Here is a 13,893-nt window from a genome sequence, read left to right on the forward strand (position 1 = left end):
CTCAGGTGTAACTGAGACAGAGACAGAGACAGAGAGAGTGAGACAGAGATAGATATAAAGGCACAGGGAGAGACAGACAGAGAAACATGCTGGATTAAATGATCCTATTGTTATGGCCATTCTTTTGACAAGCAGCTCCCCTTCTGCTCCTGGAGAATTTTATTCATATTACTGGTGTGCATTGAAAGCATTTTCTTGGTTTTTTTTATGTGAGGCAACGTGGTATGGCAAAGATTCAAGTTCTAATCCTAATTCAGTTACTTATTAGCTGTGTAAATATCACTTAACCTTAAGGAACATGACTTTTCCTCCTTCATGGATTATGATATTTCTCTGAACCCCACAGGATTGCTGTGCAGAGATAATGGATTTGCTTTGCAAATCTTAAATTGTAACACAAATGGGAATTAGTTGTGTGACATTTGGGTGCTTATAGCTGGAACCTGGAATGCTGGTGGTCAGTGCTTTGAAATGTGGCTAAACCTTTGTTATTGTTGTTCAGTCTTTTCAGAGTTGTCCAACTCTTGGTGAATCCATTTGGGGTTTTCTTGGTAAAGATACTGACGTAGTTTGCCATTTTCTTCTCCAGTTCATTTGACAGATGAGGGAACTGAGGCAAACAGAGTTAAGTGACTTTCCTAGGGTCACACAGAGATATGTGTCGGAAGCCAGATTTAACCCAGGTGTCCTGACTTCAGGCCCAGAAGTCTATCTACTTCATCCCCTAGCTGCTCAAAACATTCTTTTAGCCTCTCCTGTCAGGTGTTCTTTCCAATACCTGCACCCTGGATAGTATGATATTGCTCTTGGTTTAAAGACAGATATAAAAATACTTCTGGATTTCCCACCTCTCTCCTTTCAGATTCATTCATTGCCTTTCATCTCCTTCTTCCAAAATCTCATGTCCAGCCCAGTGTGGCCAATTAGGTTAGTAAAAATGATGCTGGCATCTTGCCTTTCTTACTTTTGGATCCTCACACCTTACTACTCCTAGCAGAGAAGATGCTTGGCAGCCAGAATCAGCTGGCACACTTGGTGAGTCCAAAAACTCTAGAACCTGTCATTGAAAGTCAGAGATCTGAGATGGGTTAAGTATGAGGTCACTTCTCAGCCACAGGTTGGAAGGATAGTTGCTTGGTAAATCATAGAGCCATGGGATATAGAAAAAGCTGGTTGGAATTTTCAGGTAGATCCTATTGCCTGGGTTAACCCAGTGAGACCAACAGAGGGCCTGTGAAGAGGGGAGATTCTGATTAGGTCTCAGAGATAGCTCATCAGGACTTGAGGATTAGAAAATTCTTCTCTTGAGGGAGTTAAGCTTCATCTAATTCAGTCTGAATTATTTAATTACCTAGAAAGCAGACTCCTTTAACAAGATGCGCAGAATCACAGAATGGAAAGGCTGAAAATGAGCTTGGAAATCCCTTCTATAGTTGCATCTCTTATTTTAATTTTGAAAGTAAAGAGACAGCCCCAGAGGGGAAGGTCCCTTGCCTAGGGTCTAGTGGCAGATTTTCCTTTTCTAATCCCAGGTCCATATTCTTTCTACCACACCAGGTTATGTTGCAAAAGCTTGTAATTCAGTTTCTCCAGCTGCCTGTGTGTGTTAAATTTTTTTTGGTTTGTGAAAAGTGTCTACAGTGCCTGCCCTATGCTTGTTACAGTGCATAGCATAGTAAGTACTTAATAAATGTTCTCTTTCTACCTCCTTTTCTTCTCTTCCTCATTCTCTTCTTCTCTTTTCCCCCTTTGCTCTCCCTCTTTCTCTCTTCTCTTCCCTTCCTCCTTCCCTCTTGTTTTCTTCTCACTCCCTCTTTCTTTCCCTTCTTCTTTCATGTCTTCTCCTCTTTCCTCTTTTCCTTCCCTTTTTTCTCTTGCTTCTTCTTCTCCTTTCTTTTTGTCTCAACCCTTCAGGCGCCAAGAGCTCCGAGAATTGCGTCTGATCCAGAAGGAGGAGCACCGGAACCAGACCCAGCTGGCTAACAAACATGAGCTACAGCTGGAACAGATGCACAGGCGATTTGAGCAAGAGATAAATGTGAGTAGAGAAAAGGCTTACTTGCTTTCTCCTTCCTTAGGAATAAACCAGCTGCAGAAGATGATAGGACAGGCCAGGGCATGAAAGCACCACTGCAGAGTGGTCCCAGAGAACATCAAGCTTTGGTCTGAAAGGGAGAGAAGGAGGAGGCCACATTAGACCAAATATGATCATCTGCAGTGATCTCAGAGCTGTGAGACACAGAAAATCTCTTCAAATATAGTTTTATACCAGTGTTTCTCCAGCATGTGTGTCACTATTCTGTGTCCCCTTCTCAGCTAATTCCTCTCTCTCTCCTTTCTTCCCCATCTCCCCCTCTCCCTTTTCCTCTCCCCTTCTGTCTCTTCTATTCTCTCTCCCCCTTCTCTCAATTCTCTTCTCTCTCACTCTCCCTCCTGTTTCCTCTCCCCCTTTCTCTCTCTTTTCTTTCTTCCTCTCTCTTTCCCTTCTTTCCTCTCTCCTACCCCTCCTCTCTCTCTCTCTCTCTCTCTCTCCCTTCCTTCCTTTCCCACCCCTGTATATATAAGTGCACACACATATTTAATGAAGGAGTAACTGAAAAAAAGCATTTATATTGAGAACTGACTTATTTGATAAGAGTAAGACTTTCCTCAGGGATATTTGCATTAGAATAGGAAACTCTTGGCAAAAGCTTTCTAGCTTGAACAGATCATGCTAGTATAGATTTAGAGCTGGAGGCTGACACTGTAATTTTCCAAGTAAAGGAAAAGAAGCCCAGAGAAGCCATAAAGGCATAAGTAAGAAGCAGAGATAGGGTTTGAATCCCAGTCCTGTGACTCCAGGTAGAAGACTCTTTCCCTCACACCATTTAACTTCTTGATGGGCAAAAATAGTCAATAATCTACTGCCTGTTCAAATCCAGAAGCATGCTTGGAAAGACCCCTCCTTCTCCCTCTTAGGTCCTATCCCAGAGTCCCAGTACTTGTTGTGGATTGTTCCTCCCAGAGATACTTAACCCTTCTTTATAGGTTTAAACTTTGTATGAGGAAGTAAATAAATGAAGCCTGTGTTTGCCATCCTGGAAACGTTATTGACTCTCAGGCCTTGCCCTTTCCTGCTGAAAATACTGAAGCCAATGCCAGTCGTCTTCCTCCACCTTCTGGGGCTGATCAGAGGACAGAAGCCAAGAGGGAGGCCAGGAAAACTGGGACCTGACCTTCTTGTCCTATTAGTGTTTTCTAGAGCGAGGACCAGGACTTGAAACCAGCTCTAAGTCATCATAACTTTTTAAAGCCTCTTGCCTCTGCCAGTTATAAAGTGGTCAAAATGATATGGGAGAGCTTTGAAGTAAAACTCTGGATCTGGACAGGTCCCCTTGTCAAGAATGACAGACTCCAAAAGTTACCTTAAAAATAAAAAGAGATTTATTAATTCAATGTAAGCTGAATAATTAAGTGAAATGTCTGGAAAGCAAGAGTCGGTGGAATACTGCCTCCCAGAGAAGATGGGATCTGGGCTTTTTATACCCCTTGATAACAGGGTCTACATGACCAGAAGGCAGGGATGGGGTGAATCAGGACTGGGGTGATTTGTTGGGATGAGGGTGGGTTGTAAGGGATGTCTGGTGATGGTTTGTGTCTGGAAGGCACAAGGGATGATCTGTGGAGTTCCAGGGTGTGATTAAATTAGGTACCACCCAATGCTTATGAGGGTAGAACTGGGAGGTACATATCTATGTTAATTGAGGATGTAGGGCAGCTTTGACAAAGACGTGGCACACGTGCAGAGCCATCACTTGGGGAGCTGCTCCATTCCCCCTCTTCCCAGCACCACCAGAGGACATTTTTTGCATGCTCCACTCCTCTCTCCAGCCTCCCAAAATAAATACTTTCTCTCTTGACTCTCTTCCTTATTCAAGGGCTCACAAACAACTTGAATTTTCCCTTTGGGCACTCAAACTTTGGGAAAGGTTCCCTAAGGAGAATATAGGGGAAAGTCCAAGGGGGATGTTTCTCTCAGAGATCAGAAAGGAATTTCCTATTTGACCTGGAATTTGACCTGGAATACTTCTGGAGTTTGGGTATCCAGAGGGAAACCCTGGGTCCCATGCCAAGAAGAGTCTAATAAACTTTCAAATTACCTTTGTCTCCCTCTGCCTAGTCCAAGAAGAAATTCTATGATACTGAGCTGGAAAACCTGGAACGGCAGCAGAAGCAGCAGGTTGAAAAGATGGAGCAGGACCATGCCTTCCGCCGTAGGGAGGAGGCAAAGAGAATCCGGGCAGAGCAGGACCGAGAGTATAGCAAGTTTCAGGAGCAGCTCAAGATGAAGAAGAAAGAGGTAGGGTCAGTCCTCCCAGGTATACATGATGGTCTTCAGATTTCTGACCTACCTGCTCTCTCTACCTGACTACATTAGACATTCCTCAAGATGGAATCTGCTCAGAGAAGGGGACTGTCCCTTGGGTTTTGAATGTTTGGGAGGTTTGAGGTTTGAAGGGGTGTTCTGGGGAATGGGTTTTGAAGGGTGAAAGATTCTTAAGTCTTAAGCTGTGTGCATCAGATGGGAAGTAATTACTGGTCCAGAAGGGACACATTTGTAAATAGAGCCCGGAGTCAGGGAGACGAGTTAATATTCAACCTCACATATGTCCTAGCTATGTGACCCTCAGCAAGTCACTTAATCTCTTTGCCTCAATTTCCTCAACTCTAAAAATGGGGATAACAATAGCATCTATCTCTCAGAGCTGTGGTAAGGATCAAGTGAACTGATATTTGTAGAAAGCTTAGCACAGTGACTGGTGCATCATAGGCACTCTATTTTTGCTTATTCCCATCCCTTCTCCTTCCCTTCCCTTTGATTCAATGCCATACTGGCCATTAATTATACTGCTGGGAAGAAGAAAAATGGGTCAGGGTTATAGAGGCTGTGTGATACCATGTAAAGACCCTTGGATTTGGAGTTAAGAGGACCTGCATTCAAATCCCACCTCTATGGCATCAGCAATCACATTACTTCCCTGGGCCTCCATTTCCTCATTTGTAAAATGAAGGAGTTGGACTAGATGACAACTTAAAGTCCCTCCTGGCTTTAGCTCTGTAGTTCTTATGAATCTTAGCCAGATGATTACATACAGATCTCAATCTTGTCCACTTTCCGAAACCTCTATCCTAAAGAATGTATGAGCAACAGGGATGCATCCAAGATGGCAGTTGATCCCTTCTGTTAAAGTAACTTCTTTTCAAACTTTTTCCCTTTCTGGTGATAATTTTGGGAATCCCTCTGAATATCCCATGTTCCACAAGACCCCAGCTTCTTCACAAGCAGGGATGAGGAACAAACTGGAGCGGTAACCCAATGTGGACACTCCTTCAAGAGCAAAGAAAGTCAACAAGAATAATAAAAAAGACAACTCCTTAATAATGCCTTGTTATGAATATTGATATAGATGATATATTCAAAAGTATTAATAGTTTATTTAAAGCCATATTGGTAATTAAGAAGGCCACGTGCCTGCTAAGATCTAATTCAAATCGCCCACCATTACCTTCTGTCCACCTGGCTTGTTCTGCAGGAAAAGAGAGCATCTCCCAATCACATCAGGAGTCTTATACCTCTGTCTATGTAATCACACTTCCTACATAAGAGGAATCATGGGAAATGTAGTTATCAAGTCCTCTAAACGTCTACAGGAAGTTTATATCATGGACCTGAATATTAAGGCTCAATGAACCCCAAATTTCCAATAACACATTCCCCCCTGAAGAGCGACGAGAGACTGGTCTCCTTGAATGCTCTTGTAAACATAACTAACTTTTAAATTACAGAAATTTGAGGATAAAGAAAAGAGGACAAAAAACAATGAACCAATGATTGCTAGGCATATTGACAAAAGCCAGTTAGGGGCAGTCCCCTTTGGCATAAGAGTGTACATTTAAACCAAATGCATTCAAGTCCCTATAGTTCAACCAGTTGCACCCCAAAGTTCATTTGGATCTTCTTGATCCAGTGAAGGTTCTTCAGGTATCTTCATGGTGCCTTCTCTAAACAGGTTTGTTGTCTGGATCTGGGGAGATAGCAAATTTCTTTTCCTAAAATTACTCTAAAAGAATTTAAACTTTACATTATAGATTATAAAACATACATTCCCTTCTGAGGAGAATTTTCATTCCCCCCGAAATTACTCCCAAAAGAGTTAAAATTTTATATTATACACTATAATACAGACATTATGATTATAAAACTTACATACCACCCCCCAAAGAGAATCAATAACACATTCTCCCTTGAAGAGGGTACCCCAGGTCAGCTAAGAATGCATGGCTGAATGGAGTTGTATGAAATCAATTGGCAAAAGAAATAAAAAATATAAAATAAAAATAAAATCCAAATAAAAGGGAATAAAAATTGACTTGTGAATGAAATGTAAAATGTCAAAATCTTATGTGCAAAAAAATGCAAGGAAAAATAAACTTATAACAGGTTGAGTCAAGGTCCAATTAAAGTGATTTAAGCAGTTTGCAATTACCCATTCAGGAGCCAGGACTACAGAAAGTTGCCATTCTATATATAAGAGAAATAAGAGGACCAAATTTGTGTGCAAGGGAAAATGTCTTTCCCTGGTCTGATTTGCCTACACCTTCTCAGGGATGAGCCATAGTGATAGCCAATCTTAGGTGCTTGCCTAGTAATGGAGTTCTGGGGAAGTCTGGCCTCTAACTTATGTTAGAAAAACTGCAACCCCGAACCTCAAACACTAGTTTCAAGCCCTTCAGTATTGGCATAGGACTTCCTCAATCCATGGTCTGCATGACCTTTTGCTCCTTGGTACTTTGCAGATCCTCAGTTGGTCTCCATGACCTTGTGGCTCTTTTGCTCCCTTCTCCTGGAATCAGACAGAGAGACATTAATCACAGTCCCATAATATTTACCAATAATTGGCAGGTTACCATAGTCTAAGGCTTTTTGGGTATGCATTAATATTATAGCCTAGGCCATCCCAGCAGCCTGGGTTATAGCCCATAATGTCCAACCAGCAGCAGGGCTTGATGGGAATCCAGCAGCCACAGAACCAAGGCCTTCTCAGCAACGAGAGGAATAGTATGGGGGGTCAGATGCAAGGCCTCATGGTCCAGTATATTCCGCTGTCTTCATATCAAGTTCCACAGGGAGTATGCCAGTGTATTACAGTGTGATCCCACCAGCCCAACAGAATGGCATAAGCCCTTCAGTGGGATTTCTGCAGCCCCCTGGCTCAGAGCAGTACCAGATGCCTCAGTCTCCTTCCCCCGGCAGCCTGCCACAGATGCTACAACAGTACTCAGGAGTGTCACCATCTGGACCAGGTGTGGTGGTCATGCAGCTGAATGTTCCCAGTGTTCCCAATGGTTTCCAGGCCCTACAGACCCCGTCAATGGTCCGGTGGAGTCACTGTAAATATTACAGCATAAACCAGTCGGGGCAGAAGCCTGGAGACCTGTATAATCCTGAGAGCAACCCCCAGGCCAACACCCAGATGAACAGCCCTCTCATATCTACCACTCAGTCCCCGACACATTCTCCCATCACCAGCCTCAGCAGTGTCCACAGGAAGTTTATATCATGGACCTGAATATTAAGGCTCAATGAACCCCAAATTTCCAATAACACAACATCCTTTCAGATTTTAGGTCAGGGATTCTTAATCCAAGGTCCACAGACTCCTTGGATAGATTTCACAAGGTCTGGAAATATGAATGGGGAAAACAAATTACATCTCTATTTTTACTAACCTTTAGCTTAAATTGAGCATTTTCTTCCATGATAAATGTAGGCAGCAAAATAGTATTTGAAAAGAAGACCACAGTCTTTCCTAGAGCACCAAAGAAGTCCATGACATTAAAAGCTAAAAACTTGTGTTTTAGGAAATGTTCTGTTTCATCCTGAAGTAGACCAAGGAAACCATGTCTTTCAATCTGGAATAAAGAAAGCCAGCCACTTTCTGAGCCGGTTGTCTCAGGGTGAGATGAGGCAAGAGAGCTAAGGGAGAATAAGCTCCAGTGGCTCCTCTTACCTCCAAGGTCAAAGATAAACTCCTCTGTATGGCCTTCAAAGCCCTTAGCCTCTTGGTCCCTTCCTCCTGTCTTCTTATACTTCCTTCCATGGATTCTTTGGTCCAGCAACACTGGCCTCTTTTGTGTTCCTCACATACTTTACTCCATCTCTGGATTCCTGTGCTCTTTTGCTATTCCCCATAATTGGAATGCTCTCCCTCTTTGGATCCACCTTCTGGTTCCCCCAGCTTCTCTCAAGGCTCAGTCAAAATTCTATCTTCTTCTTCCTTTTTTTAAAAGACTCACCTTCCATCATAGAATCAATACTGTGTACTGGTTCCAAGGTATAAGAGGAAGGATTAGGCCATTGGAGTTAAGAGACTTGCCAGGATCACATCTAGGAAATATCTGAGACCAGATTTGAATCCAGGACCTCCTGTCTCCAGGTCTGCTCTAAATCCAGTGAGCTACCTAGCTAACCCTCAAACCCCACCTTCTTTAAGAGGCCCTCCCTGACTGCCCTCTGGGTGGATACCTTCTCTCAGATATTACTTCAAAAATACCCTGTATATACCTTACATATAACTATGTTTTTATGTTGTCTCCTTGTTAGAATGTGAGCTCCTAGAGGCCAGGGGCTGTTTTTAACCTTCTTTTTGTCCCTAGCAAAGAGCCCTGTGCACAGGAAATGCTTAAATAAAAGTTTGCCATCTTTACTTGGAGATTGTTCTAGCTCTGTTTTGCCTGAGTGCCCATCCACATGGATAAGGAGACAGAGGTTAAATGGCTCCAGAGATCACACTGATAGCAAATGGCAAAGGGAGGATTTGAACCCAGGCCCTTTGATTCCTGATCCTTTTTTTTTTCCAGTTCTGCCATCCTGTCTCCAATGCTCTGTGAGGTTTTTAGGCCAGTATGAAGCCCCATGTTGACATTTCTTTTCTCAGCTTTAGAGTTTATTTATTTGCTTGTTGGCAGTTGTCTTCTTTAGAGTTTGTTTGCTGATGAAAGTGATGTTGGATTTTGGCATTGATCAGTTGGGCTTGCCTTTACTCTTGGTTTCCAAGGCCACTTGTTGGTGCTTAAATACACTTTCTGATATGCGAACTCCCTCCCTCCTATGAAATTGTTAAGTCATAATTAATTTGGGACTAGACAATTTGAGACACAGCCATAGTATTTATAAAATGGGAGTAAGGAAGGAGAAAATCCTCTCCAACCTCCAAGTAGAAGAGGAAGTCTGTAGCCTCCTGAGGTTTCCCCTGGGAAAGAAAGATTAGTCCCTGGGGCTGTTGAGCTATTGTCCTGGAACTCTCCAGCTGGCTAGAGCAAAGGTTCTGAGAAGGCTTTTCCTTTTGGTCCCTCTCTCATATCCCCTAATCTCAGTGTCCTGCTGTTGTCGGTTCCTCAGCCCACATCCTGCTCCTGTCTGGCAGCCCCACGTGTCCCCTTTCCCCAGCGTTGGTCCCCAGCATTGGTCCCCAGCGCCCAGCAACATAGTGCCTCAGGACAGGGAAGGAGTTCAGGTAGTTGACTTGTGTGGGGAGATAACTGGGTGTAAGGCCTTTGATTTAGATTCACAGGTAGAAACCAGGGGAGACCATGATCTTTGTAGTCGGCATTGGATTTAGAGCCTTAAATTAAATGCACAAGTAGAACAGCGCAGTTACTTTGAAGTTTTAGGGGGACCTTGGGGTTCATTGCTTTTGGTGTTGGGTTTAGGGCCCACCTCCCACTCTACTACATATATGGCCTTGGCCAAATCCTTTAAATTCCTTGAGCTTCAGGTTTCCTCATCTGTACAATAAGATACTAGACTAGAATAGTCTCTGATGTCTCTTCCAGGTTTAGCTCTGGGATCCAGAAATCATTGTCCTGCCATGAGCATGGCTGTTGGAGTCTATAAACTAAGTTCATATTCAGAAGAATTCACAGAGTCAACGCTTAGAGCTAGAACCTTAGAATCTACTTGATCCAACTCATAAAAAGAGGGAACTAAAGAGCAGATAGATGGCATTGTCCACAATCATTCAGGTTGCCACTTCTAAGTGGCAAAGCTGGAATTTGAACCCAGGACCACTAGCTCCAAAGTCAGTTCTTTTTCCCACTGGCTCTATATTCCTTGGGCTTTAGTCTTCTTGCACGTAAAATGTATATGCCTGGGTGGGTGAGGGTAGGGGACACTGAATGATCTTTAAGGTCTTTTTCATCTCTAAATCCTGTGATCCCATTAAGTGATCTTTAAGGTCACACAAGATCAAACAATATCAATTATCACCCTCATGGACACTCCTCTCTCCTTTGCTCATGCCCACTAAAATTCCTTTCCTGGTTCCATTATTTTTTCCATTAATTCATTTTGTTAAAATCAAGTGCTCATGAGAACTGATCCAGGTATGCTTGAGCATACCTGGACCATGGCTATAGGCTGCTGTGCCTAGAACCAAGGCTATGGGGGAAACTGAGGCAGGTAAAACCCAAATCACCAGATAGAGCAGTGGTTCCCAAACTTTTTTGGCCTACCACCCCCTTTCCAGAAAAAAATATTACTTAGCCCCCTGAAAATTAATTTTTAAAAAAATTTTAATAACAATTAATAGGAAAGAAAAATGCACCTGTGGCCATCACCACTTCCCTGGATCACTGCAGCACCCACCAGGGGGGAGTAGCGCCCACTTTGGGAATCACTGAGCTAGAGTATAGCTAGCTTCTGCCTGCTTCTATACAGCAGCCTCAGCCAACCATCTTACTTGGGTTGTAGGTGGTTCCTAGGGGAATTAGGTGAGATGAGTTGGTACCAATTCATCACTTCTTCTAGAACGGTGGTTCCCAAACTTTTTTGGCCTACCGCCCCCTTTCCAGAAAAAATATTACTTAGCACCCCCTGTCACATACTATCACCTCCCCCTTACAGTTATTCACCGCCCCCAATTGCACCTGTGGCCATCACCGCCTCCCTGGATCGCTGCAGCACCCAACAGAGGGCGGTGGCACCCACTTTGGGAATCACTGTCCTAGAAAATGAAAGTGAGTATACACTTGCCTATTGATGGACCAGTCATGTTATTTATTTTTTTAGATACTTACTTTCCATCTTTGAATTAGTACTGTGTATTGGTTCCAAGGCAGAAGAGTGGTAAGGGCTAGGCAATGGGGGCTAAGTGACTTGCCCAGGTATCTTAGGCTAAATTAGAACCCAGGACCTCCCAGCTCCAGTCCTGGCTCTCAATCCACCAAACCACCTAGCAGTCCCCTGTAATACTTGTTTTTTGATTGACTGACCCAACCTTACACTGTTCTAAAAAACTGGAGACAGCAAAAAACTTCATCAAGGGGATAAGGAAAGTCATCTCTGCATTTGGACAAGTCTCCTGGTGGTTCATTTCTTAGCAATAACCTGTCGAGGGAATGAGGTGCTGCATGGTACCAGTGAGAACACCCACCTTAAAGTCAGGTAAACTCTGCCTTCAAACCTGGCTTAGACATTTCCTGAAATGATTGTGTGATCATGAGCAAGTTTCTTAACCTCTCTGAGTCATGGCTTCCTCATCTGAAAAACTGGGGATAATAGTGCTTCCAGTGTCCACTTCCCAGGGCTGTTGTGACAAGACTTTCAGCTACAGAGCAGTTGCTGGTCTGCTTCAGAAAAGGGAGTTTCCTGACCTAGAATAGATTTCCTTAGGGAAGTGGACAAGACTCTTGAGCTGAGTTTATCTTACTGAAAGATCGACATCGTCTTTCCTGCAGGTGAAGAATGAGGTGGAGAAACTGCCTCGACAGCAACGGAAAGAGAGCATGAGGCAGAAGATGGAGGAACATACCCAGCAAAAACAGCTTCTGGTAAGTGGGGCACTGATTTATAAGGTCGAGATCCCACATTTCTCGTGGTTCTGATTCAGGGTCTCTGGTTCTGAGCCCCCCAGCATTTGATGATGCCCCTGCTTGGAGAACTGAGGCAGGGCTAGTGTGCAGTTACTTTGAAAAAAAATTATAATGAGCTCATGAAAGATGAATTCATGAATGACAGATTCCTGATGTTTTATTTGGGAGAAGAGTACTTCCCAAACCATTGAGGTCGATGCCAGAGAGAGTAGCCATGCTCCCCCGCAGCCATCTCTCCATGCCCAAGGCAGAGACAAAGTGCTGGGCTGAATGGCCAAAGGGTGACCAAGTATGTGGCTGTTTCTAGGTATGACGTGCAAGTTGATGACAAAAACATTTGATTTCCTTTTTTGACCCTTGCAGGACAAAGAGTTTGTGGCCAAACAGAAGGGAGACTTGGAGTTAGCTATGAAAACGATCACAGCTGAAAATAGACGGGAGATCTGTGACAAAGAAAGGGAATGTCTGAATAAGAAGCAAGAGCTTCTTCGAGGTGGGTAGAAAAAGAAAGTGTTCTGGTTCAGGCCATACTTACTCCAGATGCACAGGAAGTGGGCTCAAAAGGAAAGAACCACCAAGTTCTGATCATCTGGATTTCTTAACTATGGCAAAGTATAAAAACCTAATCAGGGTGATTTGCAGAAAGGAGAATTTTGTCAACGGTGAGGGAGTAGTAATTACATACAGTATCCTGTCAATCTGGCACTGAGGGGCATTCTGATGGAGCAAATGTTTTGGTCAATAAAGATTTACTACATAGATCTTATATGTATAAGGAGATATCCTTTACACATGGATTACCAATTTTCATCAAATTAGGAAATTATGAAATACAACACTTCAACTAGGCTAAATATAATTAAGTCTTCCTTTGATTCAAAAAGCCTTCAGGATTTTGTAGTGCTTCAAGGCCATCATTGTTCTATAAATAAACTGATGTGCCAATTAATTAAGATTTCCCATGGATAAAATGCTAGAGAAGGTCGAATTATGGAGTTTACAGGGCTAAAGAGGGCATAGCAACAGTTGTGAGGTTATTCCATCTTCTTTCCAGGGGATTTAGGAATATTCAAGTCAATCTTAGGATCATCCATTCATTCAATCCATTTACTGAGTTGATGAAATAGGACTTTGTACCGGAGAAGAAATCTAAGTTTTTTCTTTTTCTTTTATGAGGTGTTTATAGTACCTTTTTGTAAATTTTGGGTTAAGTATGCATTTCTGAGTTTCTAAACATTTTCTGTGTCATCTTCTGGCCTTCATGTGTTGCCTGTGGCTTTTGCAAAACTGTCCCAAATTCTCATTTAATTTCTTATGTCAACCTGCAATATATTGAAACTGAGATGGAGAAAGTCAAGATGTGCAAGGGATATCTATACATAGGTACATAGAATTTTAGAACTCTTATTGACAGAGATCATGTAGTCCAACTCCCTCTGTGAAGACCTAGCTTGGCCAAGTCAATAACTCAACAAACATTTATTTATTTGTTTGTTTCCTAATTACATGTAATTTTTCTCAATTACATGTAAATTTTATAACATTAGTTTTTTAAAAAATTCCAAATTTTCTCTGTCCCTCCCCTTCTTGAAGAAGGTAAGCAATTTAATATAGACATGAGTAGTCATGCAATGCATTATTAGCCATGTTGCAAAAAGAAAAAAAAAAAGTCAAACCAAAAAACCCCATAAAACTAGTAAAGTAAAAAAAAAAAATAGTATACTTTAATCTTCAGAATCTTTCTTTCTCTGGAGGCATTTTTCATCATAAGTCTTTTAGAATTGTCTTGAACCATTTTATTGCTGAGAATAGCCAAGTCATTCACAGTTGATCATCGGACAATATCTACTTGCTGTGTATGATTTGATTTGTTGTATGTGTTGATTTGGCTCAGCTCACTTCATATAAATCTTCCCAGGTTTTTCTGAAAGTATTCTGTTTATCATTTCTTCTGACACAATAGTTTTCCAATGCAATCAT

The 13,893-nt window shown here is 42.4% G+C and overlaps 1 protein-coding gene across 1 annotated transcript in view; it reads left to right on the forward strand.

Annotated features, from left to right (window-relative positions):
• STK10 (serine/threonine kinase 10) overlaps nucleotides 1-13,893 on the forward strand; it is a 141,422-nt gene that overhangs the window by 109,912 nt on the left and 17,617 nt on the right. The window contains exons 11-14 of the mRNA XM_044664452.1: nucleotides 1,915-2,038; nucleotides 4,160-4,339; nucleotides 11,779-11,871; nucleotides 12,277-12,406. Of these exons, the coding sequence (XP_044520387.1) occupies nucleotides 1,915-2,038; nucleotides 4,160-4,339; nucleotides 11,779-11,871; nucleotides 12,277-12,406 (527 nt within the window). The remainder of the gene's footprint in view (nucleotides 1-1,914; nucleotides 2,039-4,159; nucleotides 4,340-11,778; nucleotides 11,872-12,276; nucleotides 12,407-13,893) is intronic.

Source organism: Gracilinanus agilis, chromosome 2 (assembly GCF_016433145.1).
Source record: "Gracilinanus agilis isolate LMUSP501 chromosome 2, AgileGrace, whole genome shotgun sequence".
Classification (NCBI taxonomy): Eukaryota; Metazoa; Chordata; class Mammalia; order Didelphimorphia; family Didelphidae; genus Gracilinanus; species Gracilinanus agilis.